The 18,938-nt window shown below is 38.6% G+C and overlaps 1 protein-coding gene across 2 annotated transcripts in view; it reads left to right on the forward strand.

Annotated features, from left to right (window-relative positions):
- The first annotated feature begins 649 nt into the window (after positions 1-649).
- The window catches only part of MYO3A (myosin IIIA), a 114,884-nt gene continuing 96,595 nt past the window's right edge, over positions 650-18,938 (forward strand). For both annotated transcript variants that reach the window (XM_072851520.1, XM_072851521.1), the window contains exons 1-2: positions 650-817; positions 5,084-5,218. In XM_072851520.1, coding sequence (XP_072707621.1) covers positions 650-817; positions 5,084-5,218 — 303 coding nt within the window. The remainder of the gene's footprint in view (positions 818-5,083; positions 5,219-18,938) is intronic.

Raw genomic sequence — 18,938 nt, forward strand, 5'->3', positions numbered from 1 at the left:
TGTTTCCTTTACAGTATGTAAAACAGTTGTTAATGAATGTACATCAGTAAACACCCTTTCCATGACTGTGAATGCTTGGCTGTCAGAAGACCATAATATTGTGAAAAGGTCTGCCACTCCGATCTGCTTGGCCTTATGAGATCTATATAAAAATTCAAATGGTAAGAGTAGGATTATAAAACTGACCATTTGCTGTAAAAGTTTGAACAAACCTAATGCTACTATTTAACATGTTTTGTTTTGTGTTTTTTTTTTCTCTTCTTGCCTGATTCTTGGTAATGGAGCCAAATTCTTTTGGATTTTATGAACTTGACTCCCAGTCCCCTGCCCCTCAAAAAATCCCAGAGTGACATTATAGTTTCATTGAAGTGCATGAGAAAGCTACTACTGACTTCACTCTAGCCTGAAATTAGTTCAAATTATTATTTGAATTTCCCTTCATTTGATATTGGGTTGACTGCACATACCTGTATTAAAGTGCAGCATTTCTTGTTCATTATGCTTTCGGTGCATGCCCACTACATGCAAAAACATTTCTAGTGTTTGAGACTGGAATGTGTATTTCTCTTTGCATTTGTAGGAAACCAATTGCTATTAACCATTTGTTGAATGAATTGAAATCTCTTTTTCCTAGGTGCCATCATTTGAGATGCTTCCGTTGACTGGGAAAACAATAATATTTGATAGCTTTCCTGATCCTTCAGATACCTGGGAAATAATTGAGACTATTGGCAAAGGAACATATGGAAAAGTTTTCAAGGTGTTAAATAAGAAAAATGGCAGCAAAGCAGCAGTCAAAATTTTGGATCCTGTTCATGTAAGCTACTTAAATTACTTGGTTTGTGCTTATTTAATTGTAAGTGAATTTATGTAGTCTTTTTTCCTTTAATCTTGGTCAATCATTTGCATTGGAAGTGATAGTGAAATAAACTGCTTCAACCTGCTAAGTATCAGGCTAGCTACCAATGCATTTTTTGTATCATAAGTGATCTTGGAAGTGGTTGCATATGGTAGAAGTCAGAAGTATACCTAAACTTTGTTACTTTTACTTTTGGTTCCCCCTTGTTTATCTCTTACTTTCAGAAGCAGAGCTGATTATTTTCCTTTTCAGTACCTGGAGTCCTAGCTTATTCTATTTTTACTGTTGTTCCCTTTCCTTTTTTTTTTTTTTTTAACATACTAGCCAGTAAGAACATTACGTACTTTTAAGTACTTTAGATGTACCTTCAAGCATCTATTTTGAGTACATGCTTTTAGCTGAGTTACATGCTATGAGTGATACTTTAAAAATAAAATAGTATACTTTATTTTTATTGTTATTGTTGGTTCTGCGTTTTCAGAATGTGCCAAAATACGTAGGTATCACAGAGGGATCCATCTTTTCAAATGGAAAATACAAAGGCAATAACTCCTATGCACAAAGCACCAGGTGACTGGGAGGTGGAATTATTATGTTATAGAGTATGTTTTTGTTCTCAGTAACTGACATTTGTTGGGTGGCAGATTAATGCTCAAAGGGTAAAGGAGAATATTAGTCTGGTTTGTAAAGGCATACCCCATTAACTGCATTGGTGCTGCATGTGGCTTGGGATTTTCCTTGAGAACAGTAACCTGCAAAACATGGACAAGGAGCTGTTCCTGTTTCAGGTGGTCCCTTTAAGCTCATCTTTTGCACTCCTAGTATAGGGTTGTGAGGTATGTGCTGCCATTGCACGACCTCTGAGCAGGAAGGGAAGGGCTCGTCATGCCATGTGACATGCTGCAGGTCTGGAGCTGCACAGCCACCCAGGGCTCTGTCTACCCCTGCGTATCACACAGTGTCAAATTATGATCCCATGGCCCATAAGTCCATGAAATGTGTTTGTGAAAACATAGCATCTTGCATTATCTTTCTTGTGTTTCTTGTTGATCTACTTTTTATTTCGGCATGCTTTCAAAGCAACAAAAGGATGCTCATGTCAATTCAATATCATGTACCTCTCCCAAAGTAAACATGATTTGCAGCCAAGTGATAACGATCTTGCTGAATTCAAATGCATTGGAAACTATTTTTGACTCTGTTGCTTTCTGTAAACAAGGTTCTTGTGCTTACAGTGAATAGGCAGGACGTTCTTGCAGTTGGTGCTCGTCTAAATGCCTGTACGGCAGGAAATGCTTCTGCTTTCATCTATTTCACAAGTGTTCAGGAATGATTCTTAAGTGGCAGCTGGCTATGGCAGGGATTACTGAAGGCATTGGGGAAACTTTCAATGTTGTGTACACTTTGGAGGTTGTAGGAAAAGGATAAAGAATGATGACAGGAAGAAAGAAGAGGTAGTAAAGCTGCTGCTAGAGGAAAGAGAAATAGATTAAGTAGGAGATAAGGCAGTAGAACGTAAAGAAGACGGAAGAAATACAATGGATAAAGATGCAACATAAGAAATTGAAGAAGTGAAAAGGTATAACTGATGAAAACAGATTCCTTATTTTCATGAAAAAATTGAAGTCAGTAATGCAGTCAACATCACACTCCACGACTTGAATCTTTTAACTAAATATATTCTCCTTTTTATTCTAAGAATACTATTCTTCTTTTCCCCCTCCTATTTACAGGATGTCTGGAGTAACTGCTGTACCTCCATGTTACTGTTAAAATGGCAATCCTATATTAGAAATAGGGTGAAAGGAATAAACTAGTTCTTTTTGTTTAAACTGAAAGTATTATTAATGGCTGCAGAGGGAGCCATTGCAATGAAGAAAGATACTTTCTGTATTTTATTCTTTAAATTTTACAATTTTTTCCTTTAAGAAGGTTTCAGAATTGTGCCACTTGAGAGGTGGACTGAAAAAACAAGCAAAAGAAATGTGGTTTTGTATCACTTGGTTTAACTGATATTTCCAGATTAAACTGGGAAACTACATTATCATGGGTGACGTAAGACTGAAATAAGCATTTCATGTTTAATCCTTTAGAGCCCTCAGATTCTTTGTGCTGAATAACAGCTCAGCTTTTTGAAACGGAAACAGGAAAGTGAAGGTGTTGAAATGAGAATATATGAAGATGGAAGTGGGAATGCTCTTAGTCTTGTCCTCAGGGCTATAAGTAAATACCATTGTACTTTAGGGCTCTTAGCCAAATTATCCTATATCTAAGTTCACATGAAAATATTCCCTCTACCGTTTCTAAAAGAGGTATTCTTATGCAGGTAAGTATGTTCGATTCAACCAAATATTTCAAGTTCTCTTCCTTCATAAAATGCAGAGGAAGATTTTTCTTTCTAGTACGCATGGAATGAATATTCTATTAATTTCATTCTCTCTCTTTTCATTTCTCCTTATAATAGTAAAAATCTGATAAAACCTGAGTACCCCTCAGGAGACCGAAACCTCTATTAAATCACAGTAGGACAGTGGGCTAATTCTCTTCCAATTTCCCCAAGGCAGCTAGGGCTATTGTATGTTTTGTGTGTAGTTTTTTGGCTTCTGGCTCTTTAGTTTTTTTGTGGTTTTTTTTTTTTTTTTCTTTATGATCTGTCCTTTTGTTTTTGCCAGATGCATTTTCTCTCTTCATCCCTTCTTATCTTCCACGCTCCCTTTCCTTCCTCTGCCACCTTCAGTGTCTCGGTTCTTAATCTCTCCTTGGATCTCTCTTTTTATTGGCTGTATTCTGTGTTGTGCTTAGGGGAAAATTAACGTAAGGTGAGTTCCTCCTTTTTTGAAAGAGGAAAATTTCTGCTGTTTTTTGGCTACTCCAATAAAAAAATCTCTAAAACCATTCCTTGTGAGAAGATTTATTCTTGTAATCTCAGTATGAAAGTTTAATGGTCCAATTCCTGAAGATACTGGTGACGGGCAAAGTTCTTTGAGACCAGTCAAGCTGGTCTCAAGAAAAAAGGCTACTATGAGGAACTTGAGTTGGATTTACCATTGGAGAGACCTGTATAAGAAACAAGTGAGCAAAGTCCTGTTAGGGGCAGATGCCTTTGGTGGTGAACAAAATGAGGACTGTCATTCATTAGGAATACAAAGCATCCCTTTTATCTGCTATGGTCACTTCTATTTGGCAGTGGTGAGACAGGTTTTCGACACTGAGTAGGTGCTCTTCATTGATATGAAATCCATTCATATGGATAGTGGAGTTCATAGGTAGCCTTCCTCTAGAATTGATTTTTCATTTCTGTTTCTTTTTGGGTGGGTGTAAATAGCAAATTGTATTAAAAATGTTTTAAATCTAGAAACAAGTATGTTAACATTTTTTTGAGATCTAAACCATGGGGGGAAAATGACTGCAGCTATTCTGCCTTTACCTGTGCAGTCTGATAGTGTCCCTCAATGAGCAATTCCAGTGCATAGGTGGAAGGGGTTACCTGAGTCATCCAGTGCCCACCATTGCTAGCATCCATGTTTGGCCTGAAGGGGCTCGCACAGCTCCTGGTGCATGTGTTGGCAAAACTTGTCCTCATCTCTCACCACCAAATGGATTTCCTTCACTGTGTAAGAAACCCAAGGTCTGTAACGAAAGACTGACAAAAAGCCACAACTCTTATAGCTCAGCAGGAGAAGCCAGAGAGATCATGGATGTCACCAATTTCTATGGTAGTAGAAAATGAGAAAAATTCCCAGACAATTCTACAAAGTCGGATGATAAATGAGTAAGATGTGGCTGCAGTCGTACTTGTTTGTGCACAGAGGGGTAGAGAGGTAATTCCAGCTGCACCATCTCTAGCTGGGGATACCCTGGAGACTAGAGAAGTAACGTGTGACTTCCCGAGGCATCTGCATACCTACCCACTTGTGGATTGCACTGGCTTTGCCTTGAAATGCTCCTTCCCCATTCTTCTGAGGGCTGCTCAGTCATACCTGGTGTGTTCATTAGTTGAAACTGATAAAGACCAAGTGAAAAAACAGATGACTGTTTTGTATTGCGTAAACAGAACCAAGCTTTGTAGCCCTGCAAATGGTACATTCATGTTCTGCTTGGCTTTTTTCTTGGCATTATTTCAAACTGCATTTGAATAGCCAGAAAATGCTATGTGTGGGGTTTTAAAAATGGCTATCATTATTTATTTATTAACCACTATGTATTTCTCATTTGTGACACTAGGATATTGATGAAGAAATTGAAGCCGAGTACAACATTTTGAAAGCTCTCTCCGATCATCCCAATGTAGTCAAATTCTATGGCATGTACTATAAGAAAGATGTGAAAAATGGAGACCAGCTTTGGCTAGTTCTTGAGGTAAATAATTCAGAAAAATAAGAGTTTTCTTCCAGTTGGCATTCCTATGTTGAGTATAAACTCAATGAATGAGTTGCAAGTCAGTTGTTTGATGTTTTTCTTTAGAGTGGTTGCATGTGAAGTGATAAATGCTGTTGTTTTGTCTTTTCAGTGTTCTGAATTAATGGTCTGCTCTGAGTTCAGCATTCTTATTTTCATATTATACTGATAGTGCTGTGCCTTCAGAATTATGATATAAATTCTAATAGGACTTCATAGGATTTGCTGCCTAAAATCTTTCTTTGGTGAAAGGCTTGTCATGGGAATCTTCCTCCAGTAGCATTTATTTAAATAAGACTAAGATATGACATAACAGTTAAAGAAACCACTATCATGATTTTTTTTCGAAATGAAATGATAGAAATTAATGAATTGAATTGCTTTTTTTGTGCAAGTAAATGCACAAATAAATAAATAAGCCAATAAAAACAGGCTACTGCCCAAATACTGTTGAAAGCAGCAGGATTTCCTCAAATCGAGTCAGAGCAAGGTAAGGCCTGTAATTTGTGTGTTTCAGTCTTTAGTTTTGACTAATCTAGGAGCAAAGATCTTGATCGTTACTGTTTTCATATATTCACTATTCTGCAAAAACTTCCTCCTCTTCCTGGAGGAGAATGAAGAAGAATGTCTCTGACAGGAATAGTGTGCCTTTCATAACAATCAAGGCTCTTGCTGATGTTTGACCAGTGTTTGATAAGGTTGGGATTGAAGAATTGGTTGTATGTTATGATTTGTCAGCTAAGTGAATACAAATCTCCTGCCAAATATCTCAATGATACAATGGTATCTAATCCTGGAAACAAGCTCTAAAAAATGCTTACGTTTTAAAAGTTTTTCCAAATTCTTCTGACTTGCATTGGGAAGATGTTTTTAAGAATAGTTTGCATTGGAAATCATAATAAATGATTTGGTAGACTGACATCAAAAGATGTCAGCTCTTTGTGCAGTGAGCATCTTTGAAAATCTAGCTTCTGTTCTGTGTGCTGGGCATTTGAAACTCCATCTGTCAAACTTCTGGCCTGTAAAGGATGGATGCCTAACAGCCAGGATGGAGCAGACTGTGAGGAAACAGTCAAGTGTTTATATTTTAACTTTTATATTTCACATGGATTTATTTTCTTAATGTAAAAAACACAAGCCTACATCTGGAGTGTAGGTTTTATATTTACTCTTTGCATGCCAAGCTGTACATGTGCAAGTGCTAGTAGGGAGTGTGTGGAATAATCTTGGATGCTTTCTGTCACTGCACATGTAGATCCATGAATGCAATGGATTTCAGTTGGTGTGTGTATGCGTAGATATGTGTAAGTAGAAAAATAAATTCCAGTGGTGACTTTGGTGAAGATTTCCTTTTAATAAAAGTATACGTGAAAGAAAACTGTCGTGGAACAGATTCCTTTGTTGAAGTATCACCTTCCTTTCAGCTTCCTTTCAGGGGCATTGCAGTTTGTTTTTCACAGTAGCTATTTAGGTGTCCTACAGTTTAAAAGAATGAAGATATCTTCATCATCTCCATTCTGTTTTGTTGGGGTTTTTTTAAATAATATAATTATGTCTAAATTCATAAAGTTGGTGATTAGTCTTTACTTTAGCTTGCAGAGACCTCTGCTTCCATTGCTTGGGGTTTTGTTTTGGTGGGGTTTTTTATTTATTTTATCTTAAAAGAGCATTTTAACTTCAGAACTGTTGCTTCCCCTGAAGAGGGGAATCCAGTCTTGAAATTTAGATTTGCAGAGTTTGATACCAAGGAGGAGATCTTTCTCATCTCCTTCTCTCAAAAAAAGCTATCAACTAATCCCAGCAAATTCTGTGTGATCCTCTGAAATGAAGATGGACCTTTGGAGTCAGCACCTAGCCTGTTGATATGTTCTCAAAGACTGGAAGGACAAACAGTGTAGACCACTGCAGTTTGCATAATTTGAAGCAGCTTCCATAAAGTAGAGAATCAAATGCAGACTATTGTGCACTGTAGTATTCTGGATTCCTGCAAAGCTGCAGCTGCCAGGAAGAGCTTTCAGGAGCAGTGGGGCATTGAAAGCGGAGCTTGTTGCTCTGCTTTGCTTTTGTGATCTGTGATGGGAACTGTGGGCAGGAGGTTTTGGAGGGAAAGTTTCTCAAATTCCACTAGCAATGGGTTGTGATAGATGGCAAAACTCAGCATTTAATAATGGCTTTAGAGACACCACTGTAGTTTACCAACAAAGTTACTCTGTGGAGTGTTTGAATCCATATATGTAGATGTTATTAAATCATTTTTCCCTAGAGGAGAAAAATCCTCAGCTCTTTAAGACGTGTCCCATGCAATGTATCAACAGCAAGCCAGTCTGGAAAGAAAGATTGTTGCCAGGTTTCTTTTCTCCTAATTCAGTCTTCAGCACTGGCTATATGAACTGTACTGTTCAATTCTTACACCTTTTTTTTAGTATATATAGTGTCATGATTTTTGACATAACCCATGCTTTTCAGTAGCTGTTTTGTATTGCACTTGATCATGTTTGGGTTTTGGGGAAAAGAAGATAATCAGGTTTGAACTAGGCTAAGGTAAGTGGCTGAGGTACAGCTTTGAGGCCAAAACTGACCTAAAAAGCTATCCTACAATACTGTAAAGGGTTCTTGAGAGATTTTATTCCCAAATACTTGAATTATAATGAAGTTGTCAGACCTCATAAGTTACTACCCATTCTGAATACTGGAAAAGGCCTTGGATGGGTTTATGAGGAGATTATTGCAGTCTTGGTGTGAAATATTCCACCCCACCTTCCACCTCTGTTTTCCAAAATGAATCTATTCTTAAGTGATTTGGTACCTGTTAAACCTCTCAAATTCTTGGACAAGATAGTTGGACATTCCATTTTTAACTAAAATTGACACTTTCATTTGCTGCTCACTCGAAGGCCTATGTCAATAGTGAGGCACTGGATGTTCACAATCCAGGTTGAAGGTGGTGTCCTCTGACTAGAAATCATTAAACCAGATTACTATCAAGAAATATTTACCTACAACTGAATGGAATTTGGAGCTGACCTATTGGTGTGGGTCATCTGACAGTTTTTATGTCTGTAGAAGCCAAAACCAGTCGCTTCAGAATGATGGACATGATCTGTTACAGAATAATCCTGGGTAAACATGACATTTCTTCTGAATCTCTTCACTTAATAATTGCCTAATAACATGTGCCTTCATAGAAAATCTTTTTTCCAATTTGAAGTTAAATTCCTCGTTTTCTACTGAACACTTGGATTTCATTTTCTTTGTTGTATTTCTGTGTCTCTGTGCTAATTTGCAGATTACCTAACTGATCTTGTAAAGCATTTTGAAGGTGCAGTGCTTTGAGCTGAAAGTATGCTTCTGAGAGAGTAGGAGCTATTGTTCATTATTTTTTTTCTGTTAAAATAAACAGATACTTTTTTGATATAACGAAGTATCAAGAGATATGTAGTCAATCTCATACTTCTATTTAACCTTTCAGTGTAGACCTAATCAGTTAAAAAACGTGCATAATGATTACTTGGAAAAATAAACAACAACCTTTTTGCATAACACACTTCTGCATGTGACGCTCTAATACAGTATTTGTAGAAGTGTAAAGTTACTATGTTGTGTTCTTAACACATAAGGTTCTAAATCTGAGACTAGTATAGCATATGAATTTTATCAAATAATTAAAAACTAGAGGAAAAAATAATAATATGAAAGCTTTTAGCATCATTAGCATTTTTTGGTAATAAAGTAACCTAACTTTCTCAGTTCAGGATTTTTAAGGAAACCACCTACAGGAATGAATGTGAAACAGGAATACATCTGTACAGAATAACAGTACTCTTGACTCTCGGTTCAGAAATGCCCTTCTCTCCATAGGCTGCACTCAGGCTAAACGTCTGCCCCTGTGTGGATGCTGTTCTAATCACGTTTATAATAAAGAATATTGCTGGAGGAAGGATCCTTGCCAGGTGTATTAAGCCTTGTCACGTGTGACCAGAGATGCAGGCAGAAGAAATTGGCCTATTGAGTCTGTGTTGAAAAGAAACCACTTGAGTATTATACTTGGGATGAATCAGCTTAGCAGTTTCATGTCAGCAGGCATCAGCATGATGGCACAGCTAAGGCAGAGTGTGCTATAGCCCATTTCTTTCTGCTCTGCATGTTAGTTCAGAAGGGGATAGATCCGAGGTAGTTGGAAATCAGCTGATGGAAGATGGAGCAGATTGGTAAATCATATCAGGCCCTACAGGTGAGCATGTAGGTCAAGGGCAGGTGGGGAGAACAAGTGGCGCAGCCCTTGCCTGAGATCTGGTGCAAAGAACAACCTAGTCAAGACTGAGTGAAGGCTGAAAATACCACAGCAAGGTAAATGGTAGGTCTTACACAGCTTTTACTTGCTATTGTAAGCCAGAGGCCAAGAATCATAATGCAAGATATTTCTATCGTTCATTTCATACGCAGATCAGGTAGAACTTTAAGAAGCATCTCAGTCCATTTTCAAAAGACACATAGTTATGCATGCCATATTTGAGATGGATTTGAGTTTGTAAGTCACATAAGTAAGCATATTTTATCATTCTCAATATATTTTTATGCTTAGGAAATAGAGGGAACAACTATTATTTTTATAGTAAAAAAAAATACTTTGTTTTCATGAGTTAAAACTTAGCTTGATAGGGGAAAAAAGTTTGGATGGAGCAACTTCCCACCTGAAAATACAGTTTTGTAATATCAACGTCTCCATTTCTGGAGAGGTGAAGGGAATCTCCAGGAAGTTATAGAAATAAATCCCTTTGTGCTGAATGTCAAGAAGAATGTCAAAGCAGTCTTTTTAGGTGTTTTGGTTCTCCTAGTGTGTACATGAACATTTCAAGAACATTTGCAGTGCCCTGCTGAGTTAGACCAATGGTCCATGTAGCACAGCATTCTCTCTCCTGTAGTGGCACTAGAAGATGCTATTTAGGAAGAGTCTGTCCAATTTTTGCAGTCCCATTTCCCTCATGCTCTCCAGCAACCATGACTGTTGTATTAAGGATGTCTCAGACTATTCTGTTTAGTATCCATTTATGGACACAGTAAACCTGATGATGATACTGTCATGCTATACAGTCTCCTCTTAGAGCATGCAGTTTTAATTTTTGTGTCATTATATACTTATTACTACATATAATATTCCACACACTAGAATATAATGTTTTCAACTTTATGAAAACATTTCCAAATCAAAATATTTTTCAATGTGTGGTAAGAAATTTAGAATCCTGTTCATTTGAAAAGGAGGAATATGTTACCATTTGCAGTGGACTGCAAGCTCTGTTTTCTGACCAGGTACTTAAAAAGTACCTTCACAATATTTGAGTAGCTAGTGCAATCTGTACAGGTGCTGGTCATGCACAGTCCAGACTGAAATGTACCTGATTCATCTTCATTCTCATGTAGAACCTTTTCTTGCTGTAGTGTAATCTTCATTAGAGAAATCATGTGAAAGTGTAGAATATCTTATGCTTGGAACCTGTTTCTCTAAAGAAGTGGCATGTTAGCCTTTTCCATTCCCTCAACCTTATAACATGGGAAAATAAATGCATTAAATAAATTGGTAACTTGTATCATTCTGCATTGTTGCAGGCAAAGTGGTATGCTTTGAGTTCAGTCTTCTGGATGTTTCTTGATGTTAATTGAACCTGCTAACCAGACACTGGTAACTCAAAAGAATTACAGAAAGATTATCATGAAGGATTATTGTGATCCAGTTGGCAGCTACGTCTGCTAATTTAAAATTTGCCTGAAGTGATTCATATTTGTTACTTAACTTTGATCTTTTAAATTTAACATCAAGAGGAAAAATTTTAAATGTACAAATATCTAGATTATCTTTTTAAATCCTTGGGATGCTTCTATTTGTGTTGCTTTTTTCAGAAAGAACAAAACCACTAAAATGAGTAAATAGAAACTCTCAGGAGTTTGAATTAAACTAGAATACAGAAAATTGTAGTGCTTCAGTTCACCTGGTCCTCTTTTTGCAAGCATAGACAAAGTACAAACCCATGGTGTGGATTCCATTTAATCTGCGTGAGGACACTGTAGCTCCATATGGAAAAAAGGAATAAAGCGCCAGTATACCAAGCTGCCAACCTGCTGTACCGGGGTAATGTTTGTCCATTGCTACTAGATTACTTCTAGTGGCTTGCCTGGCCTGGGAAAGCTTGCACATCTAGCCAAAATGCTTGTAACAGGATAAGAACTGTGAGAGAGCCTATCTGACAAAGACTGTTGCTGTGTGATAAGCACAGGGTAGCAAATCAATGTAGTTCCTACTCAATTACCAATTATAAGGGCAGTTGCAATTGTCTGGTGAGTCACTTACATATACCGAGTATATAACAAGCTGAGATCCCCGATATAAGTCTTTTCTGGTCTTGTGCAGATCCTTTAGAAGAATCACCATTCTTGAATCTGCCCAGAGATGGAGAGCCCAGCACAACGTGTAGAGTACCAATTACTCACTCCTTTCCAATCCTAAAAGCGAGCCTTCGTAGCAGGGGGCTTACAACAAAGCTTTAAGCCAAATAGAACAAATGGGTTTGGAAATGGTGAACCAAGGGGATAACAGAAGTCAGTTGTGATCTCAAGCAGCTGCAAGCATTTATCAGCATTGCAGCACAGGAGAGTTATTAAGGAGGATTTGCAGGAGGATAGCAGTGTGGTTTTCTGTTTGTTTTGGCTGCTCCTTCAAAGCAGAGAGGAAAACATGTTATGCCTACAGTTAGCCAGTGATGGATGCCAGCACTGTGAATTGATCAAGGATAGGAGTAGATCTGTTGCTGCCGAAGGAAAGGTATTAGGACTGGTATGAGTCCTGACAGTAAAAGCAGCTAGCTCATATCTGATGTGATTGAGAAGGGGCAGCCAGTGTGAGGGTTCAAGGGAAGAGTGGCATGGCCAGAGGTGGCCACTTAGGGTTAAGAACTCACCAAGGCCAAGAGAAGGCGTTGCAGCAGCTCCTGGGTGAAATGAAGAATGCTGAACAACACATCTGCACTGCTGCATCTGGCCTGGAGTGAGTCTGCTGTGCTGTTGCACTGTTGTATCTCGTGTTTGGAGAGAGAAGTTTAGCAAATCAGATGCTTCCAGAAGTTTGCAAATGCTAACTGTGGTCACAGAGAGAGACCTAGAATTCATGAAATATGTATAAATTTTCCTCACAGATTCATAAATGAACAGTGACAGCACAATTTGCATATATGTCAGATACAGAAAAATGAGTATAATTAATGCCCAAATCTTCTGTGGCTAATAGTTTTGGATCCTTCAGTGACCTACACTATACATGGAAGAGTTTCTGATCATGTTGCTTTTTCAACATCGCATGTAATTCTAATATATGGTGTAATTCACTGAAGTGCGTCCTTTTTGTTTCTTTTTTTTTTTTTAATAAGAAGAAATCCTCTGCTCTGTTATATAATGTCCTCTCTGTGAAATATAGCAATGCATCTAAAGAAGGATCAGTCTCAGCAAGTCCAGTTGCATTGGGGAAGGGAGATACTTTTTTTTCAGCCAGGGAGTTGAAATACTAACAGTGGAATTCGAGGTTGCAGTGTGGCTTGCTACAAAAGAGGAGCAACCACTGTCCAAAGCAAGATCTAGGTATTGGTATTTTTAAAAAATTGGGGCTAAAATAGCCAGAAGCATACTATGAACTTCTAGGATCAGGACAACCTTAACAATGTGTTATGAAATTCAGATCCCTTTCCTATCTCCCCACACACAAAGAAAGGCAGAGATCTATCATCCAAATATTTCTGCTGCTGTTGTGTGGCTTAACATGGGTGAGGCTTCAGCTGTTTGAAAGCTGGGAGACTGGGTGATGTGAAACATGAAAAGAGACAAGAAACTGTAACCACCCTCCCCCCCAAAAAAAACCACCCACAAGCAACAGAGAGATTCTTCACCTTTTACACTTGTCTCAAGTTTTGCAGTAGGTGACAATGTATTTACTTCCAACTCATTCATTTTGATTTTATGAGCTGTGTAGGGGGACTGATAAGTTCTGTGTGCTAGGTAAATAGATCAATATTTTTAAAAGTCTGTTTACCTAGATAATCTTCCTTGCCCAGGGATGCAATGCCTTTACCTCAGTCCCATATCCCAGTCTAAAAGGGCAAGGAGTCCTGCAGGGCAAGGAGTCCTGCAACATGTATGGGGCAGTGAGAATGTGCTGTCACCCCCTCCATGGGCAACACAACAAGACTCTTCACAAGACACCGCTCCTTTTCTGCATCCAGGCATAGACTACTGCTTCAGGGTGGTGTTTGTGCCAAAGCAGGCTGGGCATGGAAAAGAAAAGCTCAGAGCAAGGCGGGTAGCTCTGTCCTTGTCTCTTCCTGAGCTTTCCAGCGCCAGGTAGGAGTCCTGATGGCCGGCAGTAAGCATTTGTCTCTCCATTAGCTTGATCTCTTTCCTTTCTCAGCTAATGGCATTGTCACTCTTCATGGCACCTCTCAGTGCATGAAGAGTGACAACGCCATTAGCTGAGAAAGGCACCTCTCAGTGCATGGCACCTCTCATGTGCATGAAGAGGGAGAGAGGAGCTGCTGTCAGTGTTGCAAAGCAGCTAATGCTTGTTCTTGATGTGGAAAGACGTTCGGCTGAAAAAATCTGCAGCCTCAGAGCCTGCAGCCTGCAGGAAGACTCAGAGCCTGGGGAGACACTGATCATACGATCTCCTTTTGGGACATTGCGTGGTGGGAGTGACTTAGACTAGTGTATCTAAAGTTTAGCAGGCAATTTCATGTCATTGAAGCTGTTGGGACTTCAATTGTTGAACTCCATTCAAATGAAGATTTTGTCTTAAAAAATAATACAATTGTAAGGAATGGGTAGGAGTGTGGAAACTGGAGTTGTTCTTATTGCTGTGATAGTTTTGGCAAGAGTGAGAAAATCTGAATTCAGTGACATGCGTTCTTCTGTGAGGCTTCTCTGAGTAACAAGTGCTGGCTGGAGTGTGTCCCGCAGGAGTCTGTGGGAACGCCCAGAGCAGGACCCAACGGTCTCATTTCGGCTTTCAAAGAGATGAGTCTACCTGAGATAAACTAGAGACATCGCTGTATTGGTTACTTCTCTTACATGAAATAGAGGACCTTCTGGTTTGTACAGGTGGGTAATTTATTTAGGATTTTCCTTTGGCATGTTTACAGTATGCTTTTGTTAGATACAGCAGTTACTATATGTAGATATGTTTCCATCTAAGGGAATAAAGGCAAGTTTGTGGAGTTTAAAAAAAGCTTTGGATGAAAGTTGTTCTGTATAGTGGAATATATAATAAGAGTTATAATAACAAAGCAGATATGCACCTTTTTTGATATGGGAGATTTACTATAAAACAATAATCTTTCAGGAAATTAGCATAGTGGAAAATAACTAGTCCATTTGGGGTTTATGAGGGGTTGGGTGGGGGGAAGGGAGTTGTCATTTGTCTAAATATTATCAGGTATTTCCAAATGACACATATAGAAGAAAAATTATACAATTGAAAATTGCTTTTTTGTATTTCTCAACATGGGTAATTTGTCAGTAATGTCTTTGGTTATAATTGCTCCATTCAGACCAACATTGAATATTTTGATCCATTACATATCTGAATCAGCCTTGATTTCTCCATTTCTAACGTGTCCCTCTCTGCTTCCCAATTATAGCAATTTTTCACTCTTTAATTATATCCTATTTTCTCAAGATCAAAGATGTGTGGCTACAACTATCATTTGATGCTTTGGGGTTTTAGTAAATACTTGTAATTTCTCTGCGTAATGAGTATTTCATATTACATTGTGGTTTGCACAGTCCGCATCTTTTAAACAACTGGTGAGCATATGTTATGGCCCACCTTGCTGGAGAATGCTGCACATACAAAAAGCTGATTCTGAGTAACCTCTAACAATTTTTGCCACCATGGAGTAAAGCAAAAGCCCAGAAAAAAACCCTTGAGTTTTACCATTCCACTATGTAATTAAATAGCATGTGAATACTATGCATCTCACATTCTAATATTTAACATCACTTTGCTTTCTGTACATTTTATTTTTATCACATCTTTACTAAAGATGTGGGGTTATTTAAAAAAAAAAATACGAACACCAAAACCCACATTTGCATAGCTTTTGGTTAAATCCCAGATTACCAAACCTCCTTTAGCTTGAGTGGGGGATGGCATCAATTATCATAAGAATGCTTGGGCTAAGGCTTGTCTCTTTTTGCTTCAGACACCTGAGGGTTAAACACATAAATTCAAGTGTGATAGACCATATAGTTTTGCTGTGTTTGTTCTCAGTTTACATGTTGGGTCCCTTTATAAAGGGAGTGACTGGAGCAAATGGACTTGTCTGTAGGGAGAGAGGTCTCCTCGTCCTTGTGCTTTGTCGGGCAGAGAGGGCTGGAGACTGCAGACTATGGGAGAACAGTACTATAGCAGGGAACAAGGAGCAGGGACATGCAGAAAGCAGACAGTCAGGTGTCAGTGGTGACAAAAAGAAAAGTTTCCTGTGCTCCAGAAAGGATGTCAGTGTTTGTTGCAGTTCAGAAAGCTGATGACTTTGCTGAAACCAAACCCTGGAAGCAAGGAACTGCCTTGCACAGACACAGTGAGCAGGGAGAGATTGGTTTACAGAGCACTTTAATTTCAATTCTGTCTGATCTAGTCTCTCATTCCAGTAGTTTATTTAAAGAAGAAGGAAAAAAAAAAAAAAGAGTCTTTTGAGTTTAGCATCCTTTTGGTTCTTACAAAATTCTCTTTAAGAATGTCTTGGAATGTCCAGGATGTTCTTGCTGTGTTAGTGTCCCGTGACAGTTACAGAGTCGCCGTAGCTCCTTTTGTAGTCACCAGAGAGAGGCAGGCAACTCCTAGAGTGGTGAAGCTGACATGTCCTGCACATTTCTGCGAGGAGAGGAATTGCCTTTTGGCTGAGGGTGTTTCAGCCTCACTCCTTTTGTGAAAGGAGCCTTTAGACAAGCCCCATTGTTTGGATCTGTGCTTCCCCAGCCATGCTTTCAAACTCAATAGGGAAGATTTATATTGCAGTAGTTTAAATTACAGGGAATTATACTAAATTATTGTCTTCATGTAGGAACACAGACATAAAATGAATTATGTGTAGCGTGGACATGGTAGTACTTGGAACTACTGTCTGAACCCCGAATCATATAGAAATGATGCTACAAAAGAGGAAGGTGCTTTGAAACATTTACTTAATTGGTGAAGAGTGAACAAAAGCAACATGGTGCTGAGCAGGCAATAAAAGCTGTGAAGTGCTCGCTGTTACCACAGGCTGCCCTATTTGCTTATGAGATTCTTGTGTGTTTTCCAGAGCCTCGGCTAAGTTTGCAGCAGTCAGTAGAAATACTTCTGTTGACATTATTGATCCCAGACTTAGGCCCTGCTTTTTCTCCCTAGCCAAGTGAATGGTTTTGCACTTTAAATGTTATTTTTACCATGGCTCTTGTGTATAATAAAATTATTAATTGCAGTAAGTTTTCTCTATCAAAATGTTCTGTCTTGGTAAGCTGCCTCTTGCATTTGCTCAGAAAGTCCTGGGCTGTTTACTGACCAGTGCCTTTCAGTTTTGTAGTTAGGTTAGCTCTGATTTTGCAAAATGATCCTTCCATATATTGATTTTTTTAAAAATTACGGCTGTATTATGCTGTTGCAAGGCTGTGAAGCTATAATTGAAGCTCCTTCAGAATTTCTGTTTTAAATATATTATCTGGTGACTTAGATCTCAGTTGCTTTACACAGCACTATTCCAAATCATAGCTTGACACTGCTTCAGCTGTATACTCTTTTGGGGAGGAGATGTAGACATGTGATGCATTAATTTCTTCATTAGCAACTTCATGGGGATGTAAATGTATTATATCATAACATAAAGAATGTGAATTATGGGATGGTGCAATATGAAGTTTGCATCAGGAAGCTAGCAGGGGAATTCAGCTGGGCTGTGCCAAGTGAACCTTTTGTACAGCTCTGTCACCTACTTGCTTTTTTTCATTCTGTTAGTGACAAAACAATATTACAAATGTTTTAGAACAGAAGAATTCCTTCTCTGAGGGGATTACTTTTCTTCCTGTGTATGTAAAGCCTGGTGGCTTCATTGAAATATGCTGAGTTTGAAAGAAGAAATTTAGAAAAATACAATATTGGCATAGATGTGGCTTTTCCATTTTGGCCACAGTGTGAGGTAGAGATACCTATGTCCTGACTGAGGAAGATAAGAGGCTGTGAAGGCCAGCATTGCGTAAGATAGAATAGGCAAACTTTTCCTCTGGCAGGTGGTCTTGTGAGTGCATGCACGTGACAAAGAAAATAAGAAGTTAAAAGCCAAACTGAAAGTGAAGAAATCAGAAGCAACAAACACACACCCGTGAGGCTGTGACTAACACAGCCCTGGAGGTGCTAGATGATGTAAAAGAGCAAAATTATAAATACCACATGGTTTGTGATCACTGAAGCTAAATAACTCAGGAAAGATGTGTGTTTCAGTGATACGTTTCATCATGCTAAATTGAAAGCAATCAACTTTACCTAGAAGCATAGAGCATTGCTATAGTTTCTATTGGCTATGGGTTATCTTGTACTGCTGTTAGGAAAAATAGGAGCCACAGTGCACATCTTTCTTCCATTTGAGGTGAAATTAAAACTACGCTGCACAGACAGGAGCTGCATATTGAACCAGTTGGCCCATTGAAGAAACTGATTTAGTTCCCTCTGCGTCTTCACAAGGACCTTCAAGTATTTGTGGTAGGTGTTAGGTGCTGTCAGTGGAATGTGCCCTTTGGCGGTAATAGTTGTGAAGACATGTCACACCGAAGGCAGAGAATAGGAGTTAATCTGGTCACAGCTGACCCTGTGTGACAGCCAGGATTGTGAGACGGACAGTCCATCAAGTTCTGTCTTGGAGACAGAAGGCAAAGAAAATGACTCTGGAAATGGCTGTATCAGGTTGATTCTGTTCTAATAGAGAAGATCTCTTTTGAAAAGTTGAAGATGGAAGGAAATTTCAGTTAAAAAGACCCCAGAATAATTGTATTCACTTTCCTGAGGAAAGGAAGGACAGTGGAGCAGCAGGGTAAGGATAATGGGCTTTAGGAGAGTATGCTTCACCCAGCTTGGGCAACTGGTAGGTACCTGTGCTTAGGCAAAATAGTGTAAAAATGAAGGAAAGCAGGATAGCTGGCAGTTATTGAAAGACATTAAACACGCAATAACAAATTATCTGATGGAGAGAAAAGATAAAAGCACAGGAAGAGACGAGTAAGAATGCATCAGGGTTTGCTTCTTTTAATATTTCAGAATACCTTCAAACAGGAGAAACAAAAATACACACCTAAGGTACAGACATTTAAGGATAAGCTCAGAGAGGCTAATGTGGAGGGTGGTAAAGACAAGATTAGGTTACTAAGACAAGAGAGAAATGAGATACAAGAATGTTTAATATATGTCTTTACAAAGTGAGGAAAAATAATGACCTAGGGAAATACAGACCAGTCTGTTTAACTTTGATACCCACAATGATTCCAGAACAAATTAGTAGAAACCACTGTAGAAATACCCAGAACCCAGTAACATGATAAGTGGTCGACTTGGATTGGGCCAGAACAAATCATATTAATAAAATATCTTCTTTTAACAGCATAACTGGTGTAGCAAGGG

The sequence above is a fragment of the Ciconia boyciana genome, chromosome 2 (genome assembly GCF_034638445.1).
Source record: "Ciconia boyciana chromosome 2, ASM3463844v1, whole genome shotgun sequence".
Lineage (NCBI taxonomy): Eukaryota > Metazoa > Chordata > Aves > Ciconiiformes > Ciconiidae > Ciconia > Ciconia boyciana.